Source organism: Amphiprion ocellaris, chromosome 23, assembly GCF_022539595.1.
Source record: "Amphiprion ocellaris isolate individual 3 ecotype Okinawa chromosome 23, ASM2253959v1, whole genome shotgun sequence".
NCBI lineage: Eukaryota > Metazoa > Chordata > Actinopteri > Pomacentridae > Amphiprion > Amphiprion ocellaris.
The window spans coordinates 22,083,900-22,107,661 of NC_072788.1; the positions used below are offsets into that span (position 1 = coordinate 22,083,900).

Sequence of the window (23,762 nt, forward strand, 5' to 3'; positions counted from 1 at the left end):
TTTTAAGTTACCTTTTATACTTTTAAAGCAATTGTACTGTTTTATTGTTACCCCAAGCTCTTTATCACTGATAATATCATACAAGAGGTGATGAAGTGCACAAACTTGGAGGAAAAAAGTGGAACAATGTCAACAAAATGGATGTTGACATTCTTCTATTGCTGTTCTGTGTAATATTCTTCTTTTTCAATGATCAAAATGTTATGTTCATCTGCTATAAAGTGAAAAATAAACGTATTTCAAACATGAAATAATTCTTGTGTGGAAAAAAAATATAATACAAGCAAGAATACTAGTTATTATTCTCAACCAAACTGACAAAATGGCATAAAAACACATTAATTCTTATACGAGTCGTTTTTGACCCAGTTTTGGAAGAGTGTAGAGTCCAATCACTCGTGCATCTAAGGGTTAGTTTGTTGTCAGAAAACAAGCAAGTGCTCACATGTTAGAACCTAAAACTAATGGATTTATACGTAACTTTATATAAAGTTATCATTGAAAATTTTCAGCCTGACTCTTCAGTGACTTTTTCTCACAGGTTTGAGCGATGAAAACATGGAAAATATCAAATTTGGACTCGAAACACCTGCAAGAACACGGCCGACGGTTCCTGTTACTGCATAAGCAGCTTTAATCTGTGCAGACTTCTGTGAATGAATCAGTGTTTCTATACGGTACTCACAAGGAGCTATTATTTGTGTTTTGGCAGGAGCGCTCTTATTCTGGCCACCCGCATTTAAGTTAAACTCACTTTGATTGACGAGTTACCGACACTAATAACCGATCTCGGCCTCCATGTTGGGCGGGACCCTGCTGCTCTTTGACCCCCCCGACTCTCTGCCAATCACGTCACGACGTTGGCCCGTCTGGAGTTAGTCACTACTGTAGGAACAAGGAGGTGTAAGAGTCCGCTGCCAGACAACACACACCCACATTTGCACACTTGGCTCTTTTTGTGTAGATTTAACAGTGGAAAAGAGCCCTTAGTCAAAAGCCAGAAGTCATTCCCACCTCTTTTAATGACACAGGGGGACTGTTGGTACGGAGATGGCATGTGAATGGATGGAGCTTCTTATTAGGTCTTATTTTAAGAGAGTGTAAAGGTGTGTCGACCTAAGGTGCAACCAAAAAATACTTCTTTTATTATTTTTTCAGCAATAAACAGGCCTTAAGTTGATGCATATTTGATGACAGTATAGTTTTTTAGTTAGTGTTGGTGTTAATTGACTTACCTCACTTTTATTTGGTTTCATTGTGCATAAAGCAAGACATGGCAGATAGCAGACCTAAAAAAAAACTAATCTTGTCTCACATAAAAGCCCCTTTCAGACAAGGAATAAGTAACATTGCTGGCATGCTGTCTTTTAAACACAGCTCACGTTTCTGTTCATATTGCTCACACGCTGCTGCAAATTCATTAACTCAAGGTGCATAATTTTGATTATTTATTATTGCAAAAACTGATGTAATTGTTTATTTTAATCACTTTTCAGCTTTTAAACTTATTGGACCTGCAGTCTGCTGGTAGTTTTTCTTCTGTTTCCTTCATATTTCATCTAAATAAGGCGATTGGGGCCAACTTTTGTTAAACTTTTACAGTTTTATTACCACAATGACACCGACTTTAGAGGGTTTTTTAATTAAAAGTATTCTCAAACTGATTAAGCGATTAATTTGAAGAGTTAACTACTATTGTATAATCATCTCTACTGCAGATTCATTGACTCCAGGTGCGTAATATTTTATTATTAATGAAAAAAACAGATTTAATTGTTAATTTTAGTCAATTTTCAGCTTTTAATCTTATTGGACCTCCAATCTGCTGTTAGTTTTTTCATTTATTTAAATTTAGTTTTAAATTAAGTTCTTTAAAACTGTCTTGTTTAGTCCAGGGATCTTCGATTTGCTGTCATGGAGGAGGAGGGAGACCAGAAAGTGTTCACATTTAAGGAGCTGCAATCACACAATTTAGACGGTTTTTGTCTTTATTAAAAGTATTCTTAAACTACAAGAAACATAATTGACTCATGATGATCAAAAATATTAAGAGTTTTCAGAGAAACAGGTATTTTTAAGTAGAAAACACATTTGTAGAGCTTTTAGAGCAGAAACGATGCACTGGGGCTGTAGGTTTTATCGTTTCTGCAACAACGTTAGACTTTATTTTATGCTTTATTATTTGTCTTTTACCTGCAAAGTGTCTCCGAGTGCCCTGAAAAGCGCTATACAAATAAAATGTATTATTATTTATTATTTAGACATTACAACATCAGTGACGGAAAGGGCCACATTACAAGCATATTTGCGATTTGCATGGGATTGGACAGTAGATTTTCCCCCCTCCAGCTGCCCTAATGTCAGGATGTTGTAAACCATCAAGGTGGAAAGTTTCACAGATGACACCTTGTAAAACCGGCACAGCGGTTTGTCACCATTTAATCCAGAAAATGAAAATAAGCTAGGCTGTGGGAGTCACACTCAGGACATCTGAAAGGTAGTTTAAATGTTACTTGTTAATTTTAATCGTCATTTTTTGTTAAACTGTGCTCAATTTTGACCATTTCCTGAGTGTTTTGTTACTTTAAGACGAGTCTAGTCGTCCTTGTGGAGATTCTGAAGCCTGCAAAACAAGTTCTCAATTTTTTTTCTTTTCCTAATTTTTTACCAACAGAGACAAAATGCAGCTGCTTTTCCTTCCAGGTTCACTTCAGCCAGTTATTTAGCTAATTAAATATCTGTACAACTAACTCTAATGTGCTCCTATTCCATGATTCCATCCTTTAAAACTCCAGCAACTGCGTGTTCTGTTTCCACATGTGTGTACATGTATTTTATTAAAGGTGAGAAATTATCCTGCATGCTCCCTTCTGTTATTCTAAGCTCAATTAAAACCCAAAAGACCTGAACTGAGATGGAGAGGGAGCTGCACGGGCTTTCATACTCAATAGGTTTGTCTTGGAAACATCAGGAAATCACTCACTGGGGTTCCCCCGTGCAGCACTTCTGAATAAATGGCCTTTTCAGCTGATGGAGCGGGCGGGGAAAATGTACATAGCGGATTTAATTATATGATGTAAATGCAGAGGAAGGAAATGTGGAGTTGGCGAGGAGAGATGATGATTTAAAAATGGTGCTTTTGTGCAACTTTGCTGCTAAACTCTGCTCATGGAGGCTTGTGTTTGATTTATAAAAGGGCGCATTGTGTCCGATGTTAATAATAATATTCTCATGTTTGTTTTCTTCTTGAAAGGATGCTTGTGATTTAAGTCGTTCCCCTGCCTTTTTTGCGCCATTGTTCATTCTTTAAATGCAGTTTATTTAATTCAGACTTGCTGCATTGTCCTGTACTGCTGAAAGAAGAGTGGTCCAAAGGAAGGCTGCAGGCTAAATTTGGCAAACCACAGGAATATACTGGCCAACCCAGCAGTTCAGTGGAGGGTAAGACAGCAGAGTGTTTGGGTCCAGTTTAGATTTTACGTCGGGGTGATGCTTTACAGGCATTTTAACAAGCCGACCGAGGGTGAAAAGGACCCACACTGCTGTTAACTAGTGTTGTATTTTTCTGCTAATTAAGACATTCACTGTCTTGAAGAATGCTGTGAATGTTGAAGACAGCAAAACAACACAAACTGAAGATGATTTCAAGTAAACTAGAGCTACATTTGAGAAGTCGGAAACCAGCAAACAGCGGGAGGCAGCTGAAGGACTTTGTTTCCCAGAAAGATACTCCAAAAAATGAACAGATTCATGTTATGTATTAAAATCACCACAGAGAATCTTGGTTGGCTGCCTTAGTAGCCAATATTTGGTATACATTAGCATAGCAAGCTAGTATTTTACAGCACATATGTGGCGTTTATGACTCATTATCTTGTAAAGTGAACACATAACCCAGCATTAGCAAGCTGTGCACTTATTGGATCTTGCGTTTTGTGAGTAGCTTTAATTCATTCCTTCATTAGGCACCGCCGTAACTCATAAAATACACTCAGTTTTGCAGAGAATCTTGGTTAGGTTCCTTATTATGATAAATTATGTATATATGAGCATAGAAAGCTAGTATTTGTAGCACATATGTGACATTTATGACTCATTATCTTGTAAAGTAAACACATCACCCAGCATTAGCAAACAGTTCACTTATTGGACCTTGTGCCTTTAGTTGATTACTTCAGTAGGCACCGTCTTAACTCATAAAATACACTAAATTTTTACAGAGAATTGCCTTATTCGCCTAAATTCGGTATATATTAGCATATGTGGCGTTTATGACTCATTATCTTGTAAAGTAAACACATAGCCCAGCATTAGCAAGCTGTGCACTTACTGGATCTTGTGTCTTTTGAATAGCTTTAGCTGATTCCTCATTAGGCACCATCTTTGCTGATAAAATATACCAAATTTTTGCACAGAGAATCTTGGTTGGCCACCTTATTAGCCTAAATTTGGTATAAAATAGCATAGAAAGCTAGTATTTGCAGCACATATGTACAACGTTTATAACTCATTACCTTGTAAACACATAACCCAACAACTGTGCACTTATTAGACATTGTGTCTTGTTATTCACAAGCATTAGCTTTAGTTGGTTCCTTCCATCTTAACTCTTAGAATACACTAAATTTTTGCATGGAGAATCTCGGTTGGCTGCCTTATTAGCCTAAATTCAGTATATATTAGCATATGTGGCATTTTTGACTCATGATCTTGTAAAGTAAGCACATAACCCAGCATTAGCAAGCTGTGCACTTGTTAGACCTTGTATCTAGTCTGTAGCTTTAGTTGATTATTTATTAGGCACCATCTTAGCTCATAAAATGCATACATTTCTTGCCTTGTCTGTCTTTTCACAGAGGGATGAAGAAAACCTCCACAGGGAGAACATAAAATCAAAAGAAGAACTCATTCACACATTTTTGGCACAATGGCACAAAGGAGCATTTTTAGTTTCTGTAATCTCTGATAAGCAAACTTTTCCCTTTCATGTTAGCCGGCCAGCATGACCTTTCAGCTCTTTCTGCTCTCATTTTCAGACTTCTGTCACCGCAGTGTATTTTTGTCTCTTTACATATTTTGAGGTGTTTTTAAGCGAGCGATGGGTTTTCCAGTGTATTTCTGGAAGGGAAAGAATGTCAGTCTGGGGATGTTTTGTTGGTTCGACCTGGAAATGTTTCTCCTATAGTACTTCCTGTTTTCACAGACCTTTTGTTAGATCTGACTATGCTGCGTGAATGTGTGTGTGTGTGTCAGTTTCCCTCAGTAGGCAGCCGTTGAAGAGGCGGCAGGACATTCTTTGACTTTTGCATCACGTCCTGTTCTTCCCAGTGTTTCCTGTCCAGCTTGGTTCTAATGCGTTGGCGAAATTTTGTATTTATGTGTGAGCTTTAATGGGAAGCGAACAAAGACTGAACAGTGTATTTATAGCCGCTGATGGAATAGGAAGCTGCTGTTTACACGCAGGTGTACATTTGTGTGTGTGTTTGTGTTGCATGTGCAGGCCATAGTCACAGTAATGTGAACCTTAAATTAAATATTTTTTTTCACATGATTTCGATCCTACTACAAATCCACCTCTGTGGACTTGGAAATGATACAAGGAACAATTGATTAAATTGTGGGGGTGTTTCTGAGTCCCATCAATTCCCGTTGATGCTACATATTTAGGTCAGGCGATTCGGTATCTGTACATACTGTACACATACATAAAACACACTTGTGCTCAGGTTATTTTGTTTATGGGTGCATCTATATTAAATGGACACATTCTGTGTTTCCGTGATTTCTGACACAAATTTTTTCAAGATTTCATCTGTTGGAAACGATATGACTGAGCGGAGTACTGTGCTCTGCTTTTCTTGTTTCTACCTTTAATCTTGATAGATTTCACTAAATTATAATAAATCAAACACCATGCATAAGAACATAAGAGAAACGTACAAAAAGTTTCTTGCAGTTTCTGTGTCTTTCCAGATTCAATATAAATATGTATTGAGCTTTGATAGCCAAATATGGAGGACAACACTAGTAAACATCAGTAAACAAAACAGTATTTGACGGGTCTTACCCATAAGGTGTGATTAGTCAGCTGAATTTGTAATATTAGTCCTATATTTTGATTGTTTTCCTCAACTTCTGTTGTTTTTAAATAACTCAAATTTATTCCTAAAAATTAAAATCCACTCTTCTGTGTTTATTCATCACAATTAATGACATATCTCTGTTTCTCTTCTGGATCCATGCAAGGTGTTGCAAGTAGATGCACAATCAAAAGAGTGAAAGAAATAACGCAAAAATATAGCCATGGTTCAGGAATTTTTCAGTAACAATATTATGCCATCTCTACAGACAATTTGGAGGTAAATATAATAGAATACTATCAGTCAGATTCATCTTTAACTTGTGTGTATTGTCTCTTTTTTGGCAAAGGAGTTAGACTAAAAATACAACAATAGAGTCTGTAGCCATAACTGTACTGTATGTCACTATCAAAATCTCAGTTTAAAATCACTGCAAACTTATTCAAACCAGTTCAGTTTTATTTCTCTACATGCATACCAATCTGTTTTATATTCAGCATTCTGTCATCAGTTTGCCATTCAAGACCTGAACTCTGTCTTTTCAACAAACAGGAAATCTCACTTTGGAGGCAGTTTTCTCAAGATCAGCAGCAAATCCAAATAAAGAAACCCTTAAGTGAAGAAAACCTGTCAGAGGATGAGAAAGCAGAAAGATATTGAGTTACGTGGCAGCACAATGCATAAGGAAATTAAAATGATAATTACAAAAGAGGCTGACATCAGGTTGGATGTTTATGACAGAATTCTTTGATCGTAGGTCGGTCTTTCATCTGCGCTCCACATTAGCTAAACATTTGTTTTTGCCGAAGGCCGGGCTGGGAGGAGGAAGACGAGATGAAAGAATAGAAATGGGGAAAGTAGGTGAAGAGAAAAAAGTTGATATAATTCTTTGTTAGGTATTTAGGTGACATGAAACGTCGGCATGTTTTGACACTGGGATGTGGACGTGATCCCATTCATCTTTATGAGAACAGACTGTGAAGGAATTACTGTTATTGTTCTTGTTATACAGCTGGAAAATAGTCAGTTTCTGTTCTGTATTTATTTAAATCATCGGTTTCTGTGAGATATGTGACAGAGGAAACATTTCTTCTACAGCTTCAGTTCCAAAGTCAGGATTTTAGACTCGGCTTGAACTTGAATTGCTAACTGTAATCTTGTTTGCTTAGTCAGATAGTTACTTATTTCAATTAAAAATTAACAACACAAGCTCCTGTGCAGCTGCTTGTGTTGAGAGATTAGATATTAGAGAACCTTGGTTTCTTTGTTTTAATGAAGAAAGTGATGTCATGGTAGAAAAAAATCTTTGCTTGTCAAGATAAGGACACATATTATTGTACTGATTCTAAATCTTAGTCACAGTGAAGTGTGCTGCAGCAACTAATGAAGGTTTCAACCATGTAAGGGGAAAAATCTCTTCATAACAGACTTTTAACTTCCTAAATCTGCGTTTTACATTTAGATCTACTATAGTAGATTTGCCTGGAATCAGATAAACGGCTTCCTCAGCTCTGCTCTCTGACAGAACTGCTCAAGATTTTGGAAAGTGATGACTGACCAGGCAGAAAAACAAACAGCTAGGGGCACTTTTCAGCTTAATTCAGTTTTGTTAAGGAAGACATTCGATGCGTACGAGTGTATTTTTTACCTGACAAAAGCTTAGTTGCATGCACTGTGGAGGAATTTATAGAAATGAAATAAACTAGGCTCTTAATCATGTTGTCTTGTTGCGGTATTATTTAACCAACCCTACCTACACTAGTTCCACTTCCCGTTTTTATATTTTGAATTCAATTGCGCATCGGCCTTATCTAGCTGACACCAGGCTGCCATCTGCTGGTTCTATTATGGTCAGTCTCCTTTATTTTCATTATTTATTGCTATATTAGTTATTTGAGTCAATAAAAAGTGGAAAAATACCAAACAAAACCCATGTTAGTACCTTTTCGTGGCCTTAGTTTGCCCGATTAACCACAGATAATGAGTTTCTAACCATATAAATCATGATGGAACCATTCAACTAATAACTCAAATAAATGATTAATTATACAAATGTTGCATTTTAGGTATTCCCTCCATTCATCTTTCGTTTTTCTGTTGGGGTCCATTCTTGTGTATGTACATAAAATGCGTAGCATTAAACAGCTGCATCGCTTCGACAGTGACATTTAAGCGGGTATTTTATTTAGTATTAGCACTAGTGTTGGCGATTCCCTGTCTTCGTGACAAATCTCGTCCATCTCATCAATTCCAATAAAGTCTAGATCTATTATAGGTTGATCTATCAGCAGAGTCTTAAGACATTCCTTACCTCCTTAAAATGCTCTAGTAGCTCTTCTGTAATCTGCCCCGGAGGCCGACTGCTTCAGCAGCGCAGCTCCATGTCACAGTTTGTTTGGTCGTGTTCATTTGAAACATTTGTTTTCATCTTTTCCTGGATCACAGTTCGGCCTCTCAACATTTCAGGTCCTCTCTGTCTGCATGCCGAGTCGCTCTTTTGGTTTCAGTTTTATCTTTGGGTTTCTTCTGGTCAGAAAGAGATCGCTGGGTCCAGACATACAACATACATGCAGACACACACGCACAAACACACATACACACACAGTCATCTGATTGTTTAGAATTTGACTGCAGACAGATGGATGGCATTAGAAAAAAGTGTGCAGACAAACACGCACACACACACACACGCACACACACACACACACACACACATCCCGTTGTTTGGATTTTTGTACCATATGGTCCCTGGAGACCGGGGCAAGACTGAGGTCTGCGGTGCCAAGAACCATGAAACACAATAGTCTGCCCCCCATCACTCCGTCCCAAACTCAACAATAGACATTCCTGGGATTCCTCAAGACCTCTTCCTCACACACACACACACACACACACACACACACACACACACACACACACACACACACACACACACATAAACACACACATATAGTACATACACCGCTCTGGCTCTGATTAGAGCCCCGACTTTCGGTCGTGATGTTGCTTGCAATGAAACACTGGTGGCTTCTTCCTCTGTTGGATCGACAGGACAGAAACGGGGGTCCGTGGAAGCCTGAGGGATGGAGGAATGAGTTTACGAAACCCGGATTTTGGAAAATTTCCGTTGTGCTGAAGTTGCGACAGAAAGTAGAAATGGAACACTTGGGTTATTGGGAATATGACTCGACTCAGAGAGTATGCAGGAGTGATATGTGAGTTGGCTTGATCAAAGTCGCTGTCAAACATTTACAAAATAAAAGTCCTGGTGCAAAAAAAAAAAATGCCTTGGGCACCTATTAAGCCCTCCCAGTTAATTTAGTTCAATCTAATTCCTTAATATGTACCATGCAAACGTATTATCGACTAAAATATTATCACTAAAAGTACATTTTAATGCAATGCTACCTGACAAGATTGGGCACAGATGCATGAGTCAACTTAAACCCACTTTTCATTTCAGGTTCTATTCATTATTATAAATCTAATTACTGCAAAATGAGTGGCACAAGTCTGCTTTCAGGCTTGGGGATTTTCTTTTTAATTCTTCTTTTTAATTACAGTTCTTAACCAAGCCTGGGAACAAATAGTAATACAGAAGTAAACATACCTTCGAAGGTAAAACCTGAACTATGTATGCTGATTTAGGAAGCAGTTCTGTTTTTGGTTCATGCATCAACTTGGAAAGCATGGAACTTGGAATTCCCAACTCTATCGTTTATTTATTTAGTGTGTTATTTTTATTGTTTATTGTATAAATGTTGGACTCACACAGCTTTAAATGAATGAATTACGGCGAAATAGAGTAAAATATGTGCACAGTGTTTGCAATTTTGGCAACAAATGATTATAAAAAGACATTTTACAGATCAAGATTTCATCAGCACAGTGTTTAACGGATTGATTTGTGTTGAAAATAGTGATAAGTTGCAGACGTATTGCTGTGTTGTATCAGTAGGAGAGTGTCTCAGCTCCATGCGTGTGGTCTGCTACAGTTTATCTGTCTCCTCTGGCCTGGATTTTATTAACTGGCCCATTAAACTGTGACTCGGTGATACATGACACTGCTATGACTCCACACACACAAACACAAATACACACATGAATGTACACATATACAGACAGACAATGTCGTCTCAGATGCTTTACCACACACACGTGAATCAGGACTTCAGCTAACTCAGATAGTAACTTTCAGTTTGGACAATTCCTCCTGTTTTTAATAGTTTCATGTTTCGTCCATCAGCAGCTGGGAAGTGGTGTTAAAAGACGGAGGGAAGCTGAAAACACATACGGGGAGAGAAATCACAGCTGTGCACATGATTAAAACACAAAAGCAAAACTATGAAGCTGTGCTAACGGAGCAAGCATGAAGTTCTCAGGCTGCGGCTGAGGTGGCTGAGGTTTCTGCTGGCTGTCGGAGTTTAGTAGAGTCCATCAACATGCAGTAATGGATGAAATACGGCGTACTGCTCCACGATTTATTTTGAAAATCCATTCGCACAAGGGGCAATTATATTGGCTAATAAATCTTCTCCTAAAATGAACACTAACAGGCAGATAAAAGGCAAAAAGTTTGCACTTTTCTTTGACAATCTTACATAAAAGTAAACATTGCATTTCCTACATGTAAGTTTAAGTTTTTTTCTTGTGTGCACATTTCAAATGTATTTTTTTATGTCTGCATCTGCCAAATAAGAGTAGACATGTTCTCTGCAATCAAGTGAAAGAAATATGTGTGTGTGTGAATTAACTATTGGCCAAAATGTGTTGGAAAATACTGTCAAAAATCAAATTTTGTGTATCCCGGGGGATTGTAGATCCGAATATTCGGATCTCAAAATAAATATTCGGATACCACCGCCACGACCAAATATTCGGATATTCGGTTCCAGCCCTAGTGGCCTCACAGTATAAAAGTATACACTACCGTCCAAAAGTTTGGGGTCACCCAGACAATTCCATATTTAAAGCTGCTCTATATTAATTAAAGTTGCTCTATATTAGTTAAAATTGCTCTATATTAGTTGAAGTTGCTCTAAAGGAGTTAAATATGCTCTATATTTGTCAAAGTTGCTCTAAAATGAATCTTAACTCATTTTAGTTGACCTATGCTACTGTTTAAAAGTTTGGGGTCACCCAGACAATTTCATGTTTTCCATGAAAACTCACACTTTTATCCATGTGCTAACATAACTGCACAAGGATTTTCTAATCATCAATTAGCCTTTCAAAACCATTAGCTAACATAATGTAGCATTAGAACACAGGAGTGATGGTTGCTGGAAATGTTCCTCTGCACCCCTATGGAGATATTCCATTAAAAATCAGCCGTTTCAAGCTACAATAGTCATTTACCACATTAGCAATGTCTAGACTGGATTTCTGATTAATGTTATCTTCATTAAGAAAATCTGCTTTTCTTTTAAAAAAGAAGGACATTTCTAAGTGACCCCAAACTTTTGAATTGCAATGTATATCATATGCATACATTATGTTTTATCTGTTTGATTGTTTTTTGCTGCTTCCTGTAAATCATGGTGACTCCAGAGATTTGGCAGTTGGTAGGATGTTTGCAAAACCAATGCAGAAAACTACTCATGTTTTGCGTTCACAATGCATCAATTCATGGCAAGTTCATGAAGAAGTTGAAAAGAGATGAAAATTAGGAAACTGGATGAGTAATAGGAAGAAGATATTGGTGAGGAACAAATCAAAAAGTATAGAAATGAAAGGAAACATCATTGACTATTGATGTATTAATAATGAGCTGATCCCAAGAAAGGGAAATTTAAGCCCAGAAAATCTTACGTAAATTTTAATTTAATTATGAAAACACTCAAATGATGTTTGGCCCGATAAGAAATCACATGCGGATGATGATATCCAGAAATGATATCATATTCTCTGAAAAGCATTCTAATTTGATTCTGGGAATAGTTTGCAGATACAGAGTATTAGTCACTGTTAGGAAACCAGGAAAACCAGATTTATGTGAGAGTTGTGCTGTAACATGATGTACCACAGTAAAAAAAATCTGACTTTAAACAGGAAATCTTAATGAGACATTGTCATTGTGTTTGGTGTCTTGTAGTGTCTGTGAGGAAAAAAAACATTTTTTTCACTTTACAAGCGACAGATCTTTGAACAGCAGGATGTCTGGTCAGTAGCTGACGCAGAAGAACTTCAGAAACTTGCTGCAGCTAATTAATTATTAAAAGACGCCTCATGTGGTTGTTTTCTGGCGTTAGCTTCCTTATTCCAGTCATTGTTATATGCATGAACTGGAACACATCAGCTGACAGTTTAGGTGGGTCCTTAATGATGCTCTCTGCTGTTTTTACCACCATGCTTGAACAGATATATCAGCTCCTTTCATTGATTCAACCACAGAACTTTATTGAAAGGCATTTCTTAATTTATGTTTTGCTTCTGTTTAAGTGAAAGATATGTTTTTTACGTTTATCCATCAGTGCTGATTGGCTGTTAGTCGTCACATGGACAATTTTTCAAGAAATTGGCATAAATAAGTGGCATTTCCTGGTCTTATTCTAATTGTATAATTTAATTTAGTACAGAGTTTGTATAATAAAATAAAAATGGGAATCAATGAAAAGAGTAAATACTAGTGCAGATAATGGGAAAAATTCACAATTTCTCCCATTATCTGCAGTTATTTACTCTACAATAAACATATTGAATAGACATTTCATGTGTTGCAAATACGTAGACCAGACATGGCCATCGAACAGGCCGTGGGGGGGCCATTCTTCATATAGGATGGAAATAAAGTAACGTTGGTTCAGCACGTCGATCAAAGGTCTGTAGATGTAAAGCAGGAAGCCCTCCACAATAAGGATGTGAGTCTCCTCCTTCTCATTGTGGTCCGACTTCAGGGCAATCTCTGTATCCAAGGTGTTATTAACGCCATGAGACTTCTCAAACTTCACCGGATTCTCCAGCCACAAGTTGATCGTACTCATCATGGCGTCCATGTCCAGAGCAGTAATGACATCATACTCCTTAAAGCCATCTTCACCAGCTTCAATCTGATCTTGAGGCTTGAAGAAGTCCTCTTGATGGAGCATGCAGCAGTTGGGCAGGTTCTTGATCAGTTGGTTGATGAGAGTGGTTTTCCCTCCATTGGTTACACCGCTGATGCTGTGTAACCGATCCCATTCCAGTACATTGTGTAAAGCTCCTGGAATCATTAGTTTAAGATATTTAAGTTTAAATTATTTGTTGACTGAACGGAGCTCATTTTAGGTAGCCCACGTAATGTTTTTTTTTTTTTTTAATCGCATCAAATTTTCGTTGGATGTAGTAAATAGCAATAGTTTGCTGATTACACACACACACACACACACACACACACACACACACACACACACACACACACACACCCACACCCACACACACACACACACACACACACACACACACACACACACACACACACAATGTAGGAGTTTAACAAACAGCGCTTTGTGCTGCAGAGACTAAACTGGGCTTCACCCTTCCTGCCATCGACCTCTGCTGTGGGCCTAGTTTCACTGTACTGATTACCTGGTATGTTAAAACTGTGTGTGTGTGTTTAACCCTTGCAGTAGATGCATGTCAGCGCGTGTGTGTGTGTTTGTCACCCAGAAATCCATAATCAGGTTGGATGTGGGCCTACAAGGCAAACAAACAGGGGTCTGATTGCATGCAGATGCCCATAAAGCAAACAAATAGATCCTAATCAGGCCAACACAAAGGGATAGAGGGGAGGAGGTGAGGTTGTTTAGGCTTTCTAGCATAGTTAACCCCTCACCCTTAAAGAGTAGACAGGGAATGTAAAGAATCTGCTCACATGCATGTACACAACACACACACTGTGGTGGAGTCTGCAGGAGATACAAGTCTCCAGGAAATCCTTTGAAGCCCGCTGAAGGCCTCATGTTATTAAGTGTCTGCCGTTGTGTGGTGGGTTAAACTTTAACACTGTTAATGTCCGACACTCACACCTCTACGTGTTTGCTCTGCATGGTTCAAGTCTGGTCAAAATATTGAGGGAATTGTGATGTTGATAAACAATTCTTATTTTAAAAAAAAAAAAAAAAGTGTCACATGCAGATCTTTTTCTACATTTCTCATATCAGACAGTGTTAACATTTGAAGTTGGTCAATGTCAAGACAGTGAAGTCGCCTCTCTACAGGTTTGACATGAGAAGAAATGTCCACATTGACCAAACTGAAAACAGCAAAATAATCCTAAAGACATCCATCCATCCACGTGTTGTCTATACACTGCTTAATCCTCATTGGGGTGGTGGGGTGGTGGTGGAGCCTACCCCAGCTATGAGCATGTTTTTTAGACTGTGGGAGGAAGCTGGAGAACCCATAGAAAACTCATGCACAGGGAGAACATGCAAACTCCATGCCGAAAGATCCCAGGAAGGCGGGGACACGAACTGGGGATCTCCTACCTGCAAAGTGACGGTGCTAAGCACTGAGCCACTGTGCAGCCTAAAGACTTGATAAACAATAATTTGATTCCATCACTTACCAAGCTACAACATGTTTTCTTGGCACAAAGCTGTCAAAGCAGACACAGCATCACAGTTTGCTGCAGACTGGTCAGCTGAGCCACAACTGGACCGTGAAGCAGCAGAAGGCGGTGGCCTCTCCTGATGAATCACGTTTTCTTTTCCATCATGTGGCCGGCCACATGCGTGGTTTACAAGGGCAGCAGATTGCACTGTGAGAAAAGACAAGTGATGCTCCAGGCAGCGTTCTGCTGGGAAACCTTGAGTCCTGCAGTCCTGCGGATTTTAATTTGACACCTAAACATGGCTGCAGACCACAGACACCCGATCACGGTATTCCCTGATGGCTGTGGCTGACCGCTCTCAGCAGGATAACGCTTCCTGCCTCATTTCAAACGTTTAAGAATACGTGTTCATGTATTGACGTCTCCCAATTTCAGTCTCCATCTCGCAACTTCCAGGACATAATAGATCTGCTGCTAACGTCTTATTACTGGACATCGCCTTCAGATTTTTGTGGAGTTCAGGCCTCGATACTTGAGAGCTGCAGTATTTAGCAGGGGTTTTTATGTGTGATTGGTGTGTACATTATGTACAAAAAAACACTGAACTTGAAGACCTGCACAGTCAGCTGGTGTCCTAGTAATTTCCTGTGAGTGTATACAATTTTTTCCTCCCATTGTCCTGTGTCTGATTTCTAAATTCTCAGAATGATAATGTTTACGGGAATGCCAGAGAACGGCTCCAATCCATCAAGTCCTTATTTCCTATCAGTAGCTGTACGTCTTTGATAATATTCCTCGCAAGAGAAGTGACAAGAAATACATCTCAGCGATAAGGAGAGATAAAATTCAAGTATTTTCTGCCCTCCTCTCCTGTTCATCCATCACCTCCACTCATTGTGTTTGTCTGTAATTATTCTGCAGACTCCTCTGTTCTCCTGCAGACCTCCCATCCTCTCTTGCATTCCCCTTCTTTCACCACATTTTGTTTTTCTCGTCTCATGGCCAGAGTGAAAAAGCCCCCTTGTCTCTCCAACAGTCTCTGCTTTCTTTACTCTTTCGATCTCTTTTTCATGCTCTGCAAACAGGCGTGCACATCAACACACACACACGCACACACACACGCAAGGAGGAAGTACCTCTGCATTTTTTCCCCCCGTCAAACAATAACAGTGTGGAACTCTGGGTATTATTTTAGCAGCCGTCCACCACTTTATCTGCTCTCCACAATACTTCCTCTCCCACTGACTCACACATCCTGCCGGAGAGGGGGCGAGCGAGGCAGCGAAAGAATGAGATGGAGGGGAGAGAGAGAGTGAGAGAGGGGAGGGAGAGACATGCAGAGTGCAGGAGGGAGAAATAGCCATGTTTTGTCTTCCAGCGAGAGGAGCAAGGGAGGAGAAAGAGAGGAAAAGGAGGGAGAGGGGATGTGAGGATCATCGCTTGGTTTTTCCCTCTCGGTCAGAACCTGCCACCTACTTCACTTCTTCAGATGGACGTCGGCTCTCAGACTTGGACTCGCACCTTCCCGACGTGACCCGGTTCTCTTCGCGGACCTCAACTGGCTTGAGGATGAGAGAAAAGAGTCGATTTAACAAGGTGGCGATTCTTCTCATAAATTTGTAAAAGGGGAATTAGAGAAGTTTGAGATCTTTGAACTTGAACTCTGGCTGTCAGGGATGCTGGGATCAGTTTGACGGTGGATGCTTGAGCTTGTGGAGTCCGGTAAGTTTGAAAGCAATCTTAAATTCCATGTGTGTAACTTTATTTTCTTACATACTATGGAAAACATGAAGTTTACATCTTCTGGCTCATTGTAGAGTCAACACTTGGGAGCGGTTATTCCACTTTGTTCGCCCACATCTTGCTACACAAACCCATTCAAACTTGTTGTTGTTTTTGTTTGGAATCTCCTAATAATCACCACCCTGTTCTGAGTCCTTCCTCCCGTCTCGGAGTCATGTACTGCAACAAGTTTCTGTCCTTATCTGTGAGACTGCATTGAGTTCAAGTCTGTTTGTCTGGCCGCCCGCCTGGCATTTGCTCTGTACTGTATCGAGACTGTGTGTGTGACTCAGATTATGCGCGGTGACCTTTGCGGTATCAGTCAGCTGTTGCCGTTTCTGACCATTAAAGTGGGACATTCCAGCAGATCTTTCATAGAGGCTTATTCAGAGCTGCAAGACAGAGAATTCACAATTTCTCGGTCTTTGACTGCTGCAGAGTCTTGCCAGCTCTTCTTCTTTCTCTCTGTCACTACAACCCTTATTTAAATTTAACTACCTCAATTTCTGCTGTTTATTAATAGCAGTTTGCCGTGTCTTGCTAGCTTGATTGAATTTCCTGGTTGGTTACAGTCACAGCAGTGACACCACAACAGCGGTCGATTATCCCATTTTCTCAGTTTCCGTGTCGAGGCCAAGCAGTTATCCAGTGTGCGCCTGTGAGTTTTTTAGAGAAACATGATTCATGTGATTCCCCTTTCCTTGTTGTTGCCGGCTGAGACAGGTAGCCAACTAGGTTACAGTGTCAGAAACAGGAAAGTTCTTTGGATCGTGCTGTTATAAAATTGTGCCGTTTCGGTTCTCTGTGACCAAAAGAACAGTTGTAGCCAGTTCTCTAGCGTGTTTCCTGTGTCCCCTAAATGAAAGGGCCACACACTTTATGGAGCCTCCTTGGATGTTGCTGAATGTAGGCCTGACAAAGGCCTTAGAAACCTCTTTAACACTTTGCTCTCCAAGACAGATGTTGTTTTCACCGACTTTGTTGGCGCTCAGCAGCAGATTTTCCCTGAGAAAGCTGAAACGAGTGTGTTTTCCTTTTTGTGTTGGAAGCTTGTGCGCACTTGAGGTTGAACTCAAGCTATTCAAAAGAGGAAGAGTCTCAGTTACATCTTGGCTGCTCCGGTTCTTTACACGCCTTCTTTAATGCTGAGATCCCATCCACAAAACCACACAAACCATCTGTCTCAATTTCCTACAAATTCAATTAGGCTAAGACATCTCACCAAACATGTTTCTGTTCATTTGTTTGTCAAAATGCATCTAGAATAATACCATACTGAGGTGTTTAATTTGGCTATAAGTCACTTCATCAACTTAAAATTCAACTTTTAATGTGTTAACAGCATTTCAGTGACCACATATTTCAACATTTAGTTACAGTCATTGACACTATTTGGTTGATATTTTTACATGTCTAAAAATTTCTCACTCTTTAAACAAGTTTAACCCTTAGTTTTGATGTCTTTTGAGTTTCAAATCAGGCTTATTGCGATGGATAAATGCATCCGTCCAGTCTTTTCTACGCATTCTTCTGGAAAAATGTGTTGTTGAACTGCAAAGATGACCACAATATTATGATGAAATAGACAAGATTTTACCTTCTTTCATTCTTACACATCATATGTCCTCTGCTTCCTCATTATCACCATTTTGTTCCCACTTACAAGGTGCAGTTCTTCAAACTGTAAATCCACAAATTTGTGGGATACATGACCACCTCAGGCGCTGCTGTCAGCATTTTGGAAAAACAGCGACTGGTTATGTGGTTTTTGAAGAACTTTTCCCTTCTCCCCTGCATTGCCGCAAAGCAGTGCAGTCGCTCACTCTATCAGATTCTTAGGTTGCAAGTTGGCACATTTGTCATCGTTTTTTTGAGTTGTTTCTCTCGTTATCGTACATTCCGTCTCCATCTAACTTTGGCGTCACATGGTTTGTTTTGATTTTCACAGTCATCAATCTCTGAAAGCCAAACTTGGAGAAGTAGGGGAGGTGGCAGCGAAGGGGGTCCGGTAATGTTTGTAGTATGTTTGATAATGGTATTTTGTCTAGTTGTCGAGTTTGGATAGTTCCCACACATGTTCATGCACACACATACAGTCGCAGACACACATACACGGGCCCTACATAAACTTTCTCAGGGGATAATTTAAGGACATTGTCAGTGGACTCGAACAATCAGTGGGTTTAGATAGAAATCCCTCTTTAGGAGCCAGAACCAGGAAACTAGAGTGTTTATTTTGGAAATAGGTCTCCTGCTCCTGCTTTATCATAAACAATAATACTCAGAAATGGTCCTTTCCTTTTCCCTCGTGGTGCCATGGTCCACATTCTTCTCCCAAAATTGTGCCTCCAAATGTTTTTTCTGAAATACCCAGAATGGGCTCGTTTTACATTTTTGTACTTTCAGTTCGAGGACCTTAATGGCTGTCAGTTTAAGGTGTTGTTGGGAATTAAATGGCAGACCTTTTTGTAATAATTCGCCGTCCTGCCATCCATTTATGGTGTTTTATAGTTGCTTAAACATCGTTTGGGGAAAATTCAAGTCTTGAGTAAATTGACAAAAATCTGTTAAGACAAGTTCAAGTCAAAATCAAGTTTAAAATCAGTCATGACAAGTTCAGATCGAGCAACAATTAAGTTAAGACAAGGTCAGTCTACTTACAAGTCTTGTTAGGTTTCAAATCAAACATGATCAACACCAACTTCATGCCAAGTCTTTAGTCAGCTGAGACAAGACCAGTTCAACTTTGAGTTTTGATTAATCTCAATGGAAATAGATTTTAGACACGTCCGAGTCAAATATTAATTCAGTCCAGATGATTTTAAACCAAGCACAGGTCTTTGTAGGTTTCAAGTAGGTTATGATCAATACCAAGTCCTCACCAATTCAAATCCTGCTTGACTCCAAGTCAAATCTGGCGTCAGTAGAAAAAAGTTTAGATTAAGTCTCAAGTCGTTTAGGACAGGTCCAAGTCAAGTTTGAGCCTCGATAAGCCTCAAAACAAACAGGTCCAAGACAATTTTTAGGGACATGAGAGCTAAGTCCATGTCAAGACAGGGTCATTTAAGACAAGTCCAAATAAAGTCTTAAAGTAAAAATCAAATGTCAAGTTAGTCATGGTAAGTCTGGTAGTGTCTCAAGTCAATTTGGACAAGTCTAAGTCCAGTTTCACCTCAAATGAGGCAACCCCAAATAAAATTATGTGTCAGTTTAATTAGGACAAGTCAGACAAGACAAGTCCAAGTCAGCCGAGACATACATTACATCTCCAGCCACTAAATTTCAAGTGCAATCCCCAGTTTTTCAGCATGAAATTACTCGACATTTGAATATTTTCCTTTCAAAGCTCTATTTATCATTATTTTTGCCAGGTCACATCAAGTCACAGGACTAATAATTGTATTGGCCTGATCTGTCTTTTGTATTCTCTGGGGTTATTACCAGTTAAAACTCGATATCTGAATGCTTCGGCAGCCAGATTTTTGAGCAGATCTTCACATTTCTCACTTAAGTCTGATTTAAGCTCAGGTCTCCAGTCAGCAGTTATGGCAGTTTCCATTCTTTGTACAAGTTATTTCCATCTGTCAGCAGTATTCCCAACAGAGTTTCAGTCTACAAGATATGATTACCACCATAAAGGTCCATTCAGTCTCAGAGAATGTTACATTTATATCCGGCCAGTCCTTGTTTCGAGCTGTTTTCAGTCTTTCTGTTCCTCACTCTGTCTTGAACTCTGTCTGCAGGGGGTCGAGTTGAATCTGGCGAACGCATGAGATCGGAAGTCCGTATGAGAGAATTAGCGAATATCTTGGGATACGCTGGAATGTCTGGCTTTAGATCAGGCCGGAGAACTTGCTATACATGCTGGATGAGTTTTTAATGGCGGTGTAATGGAAGTCCAAACAACTTGTTTCCACAGAATTTGGGTTGGCAAGGAACTGCCACAGTAGGGCTACTTTTTATGTCAGCCCTGATGTTCCAAGACACTTACAACTGTGATAACAAATAAGGATGTCATCTTAGCCATCTAGCCTGGGTAAATCATATCTGGCCAAAAAAAGACGTTGCTTCAAATTGGTGGTAAAAGGATCATGGAGGTATCCCAGAGTAGGTAAATACAACACCATAGCAGCTTCGTTACATTTTAGCAAAACCTCAGGGTTCACTTAAGTTCATTTGATCCTCAGCTGGTGCTAAAGTGTGTTTCTCAAAGTGCTGTCAGAACACAATGAACAGTCAATTTGTTTATATCGAATTTAATGACCCTCCCAACAACAAAGCTTTGACGGTGTTTGTGTTCTCTCTCTGTGTGGGTTCTCTTCAGCTTGAACATATTTAGGGTTCCCTCTAATTGCCCTCAAGTGTATCCAGACCAGGTTTGGTGCAGTTTTGGATTGGCTCCTAATCTTTGAAATTCAATTTATACACGTCCAGTTTGGGAAGGCGCTTTCAAAAGTGCCAAAAGCATTTTTACACTTGAATGAGATTGTTTTTGACTATTTGAAAAGCAGCTAATGGAAGATGGATACACATTTTCTGAATAAATGCTGATGTAGTGATCGTTTAACCATCTTGACTGATCAGCCGTTTCCACTTATTTTGTTGTATTGGCTTGAAACATGGACAATACCAACTGACATGGAAGTATAATTACAAGTTTCAGAATAAAAAAAACACTTTCTGAAGTCTCTATTTTTCTCTCATAGATGGTTCTTTTTGTAGGAGCCCTTTGACCACACTCCACAGCTTCGCTCATTCAGCAGCTAATGGAAAACATGCCTACGTTAAGTCTTCCTATTTACAGTTGTTGCGACACTTCAGATTCACTCAGCAATCATACACTGCAGGCCAAAAGTTTGGAAGCAACTTCAAGTTACTCTTCACAATGTCTTCCTTGAAAAACAGTATGAATTCTATGGATTATGGGATGTATTTACTGCACGATCAGACTTTGCTTCCATTCATATGCACCATTTTCTTCCATTTACCTTTTGGTATACATTGAAGTTGCCAGAGAATTGCTGAATAAATGTTAATAAAAGAAACGAAAGGCTTAGTTTTGGAGTGGAGTTTGCATTATTCACTTCAGCTCTTTGGCTTTTTGAGTGTTTGCATGCAAAAATCCCAATAAATCTCAAACAGCTGAGTAAAGAAACGAGTACAGATACAAATACCTGATAATTATAGTAAAATGTGTTCTGATGAGTGACTCTTTATATAATAATCATGTTTATTTTGTTGCACCAATGAAATTAAGATCTTTTTTTGTGCAAATTCAATCTTGCTTCTAAACTTTTGGCCCATCGTGTATGAAAACAAGGGTTATGAACAGTAAAATACACTTTGCAAAGCAGTTCAAGGTGTATTTTCAGAGCTAGAATTTCTGGATTACTTTGAAATCTGACTACAAGTTTCTGAATTTCTTCTACCTGTTGCCTCCACAGACGCAGCGTTCCTCTCATCAGGCCTCACTCCTGGCACCTGGCAAAGCTACCGGAGCTCCCCCTCCCTCCACCGCCACCTCCTCCGTCTCCCCCTCCGCCGCCCTGCCTCCCCCCCACCGACTCCCCTCCACTCCCTCCTCCACCTCCACCTCCGCCTGCCATGCAGCTCCACCCCGGACAGTACTCACTACCCTGGCACACAACTGACAACAGGTGAGATGACGCATAATTCACCCGCTTACGTCTCATAAACTTCAGCGCAGAGCAGTCGCTGCTCTTGATTTGCAGTTTAACGACGAAACCCAGGCTGTTATAAACATGTCACGGCAGGATTTATTCAGTAAAGCAAGATGGTGGACCAGTACTGGACCATCAAACATTTGCAGTCAGGCCCTTAGTAGGGCGTATGATTCACCAATTTATTGATTTTTTACTCAGGTAGATCATAAATATTTTGTACTGCGTATATTTCTGACTTTGAATTGGAACAACATAAGCAATGTCCACTCAGGGATCAATAAGGTATTTCAGATTCTGATGCCACATTTGTGATTAATAATGTCTGAAAAATCTAAACATGTTTTCATGTTATCAGAAAGCCTAAGTAGTCATTGTAAACTGAGTATTTTTTGGTGTTAAACTGCTAAAAAAGAAGCAATGTACTCACATTATCTGAGCCAGGTGTACTCTTCCAGTCACTGCTGTATTATATCCAGATTTTGTTTGGTTATTTTTTTTTATTCTTGATAAAACCCTTAGAATTTTATAAGGTTTTGATATATTTTTTATTGAATTCTAAAATTTACACACACACACACCTAGATAAATTGTCCTGGAAAAGTTTACCTTTTAAGAAAACCTTCAAGCTTACTATTTTCCCACTAAAGAATGTGAGGATGTTTTGAGCAAATGTTAAAGTGATCCCCACCTCAGGCCCACGGGATTGCTGCCTGATGCATTTGTTAACACATTATAAAAAGAAAACTCTTTTGTTGAAATTGATGTTTTTGAAGGAAAATATTCCTAAACTTGTGTCGTATTTTGTCCTTCAGCTTGAAGGAGTGAACGACTTTAAGTGGCTGTCAGGTATCTCGTTTTATATATAATAATAAAAAAGCATAGATTGGATGTTTTCAAGTTCAAGAGTATGTTTTGTATTTTGTAGTAACCACGCAAGTCAAGGGAAAATGCCAATTTGTCACATGTAGTTTTTTTCAAAGCATAAAATAATTTATTTTATAGTCTCATAGTAAACCAATACTCAGATTGACCAGTGCAGAAGTCATCAGTTTCATAAGTCACACAACATTTCTGTTACTTCCCTGACCCCATAATGGTTTATTCATATGTTGTGAAGCTTCCTTATATGAGGAAAGTTACATAATTCAAGGACAGACTATTGACAGACAGGAAGTTATGGCATCGTCTTTTGATTTTATTAGTAAATAGATTATGTTTAAAGTATAAAACTAGAAAAAAACACCCTTAACAACCTCTTTGGATGCCAAATAATGTGAGCACATTGCTTATTTTTCTGCAGTTTAAAACCTTAAGATACTCCATTTACAATGACTAATTAAGCTTTCTGATAATTTGAAAACATATTTAGATTTTTCAGACATTATTAATCACAAATGTGACGTCAGAATCAGAAATACTTTATTGATCCCTGAGGGGAAGCTGCTTATATTACAGTAGCTCCCATTCAAAGTCAGAAGTTTAAACAGTACAAAATATTTAGACAAACATAAGTAGAAAAATATGTCCTAAAAGTATAAACACAAGTAGAGACAGTATGAGCATAAATGTATGAAACTAAGTGTATTATACAGTGTAATAAGTGGTGTGTCATTGCACCAAGTTATTGCATATTTATCTTTATGTCACCCTGATTGTTGTGTTATGTTTATATACTGATTGCAT

At 39.0% G+C, this 23,762-nt stretch overlaps 2 protein-coding genes across 3 annotated transcripts in view; one reads left to right on the forward strand and one right to left on the reverse strand.

The window, feature by feature from the left end:
• The window catches only part of shroom4 (shroom family member 4), a 92,970-nt gene that overhangs the window by 40,543 nt on the left and 28,665 nt on the right, over positions 1-23,762 (forward strand). Inside the window, exons 1-2 of one of the 2 annotated variants that reach the window (XM_035944185.2) lie at positions 15,939-16,335; positions 21,840-22,052. In XM_035944185.2, coding sequence (XP_035800078.2) covers positions 22,000-22,052 — 53 coding nt within the window. In that variant the 5' untranslated portion in view covers positions 15,939-16,335; positions 21,840-21,999. Of the gene's footprint in view, positions 1-15,938; positions 16,336-21,839; positions 22,053-23,762 lie in introns of those variants that run through there. The other variant, XM_023261373.3, reaches the window with a different exon arrangement.
• Positions 10,309-13,369, reverse strand: LOC111562845 (nicotinamide riboside kinase 2-like). The gene is made up of 2 exons (XM_035944256.2): positions 12,807-13,369; positions 10,309-10,360 (listed from the first exon to the last, which is right to left on the reverse strand). Exons 1-2 carry the CDS (start codon positions 13,289-13,291, stop codon positions 10,309-10,311), a joined length of 537 nt encoding a protein of 178 aa, XP_035800149.2. The 5' UTR covers positions 13,292-13,369.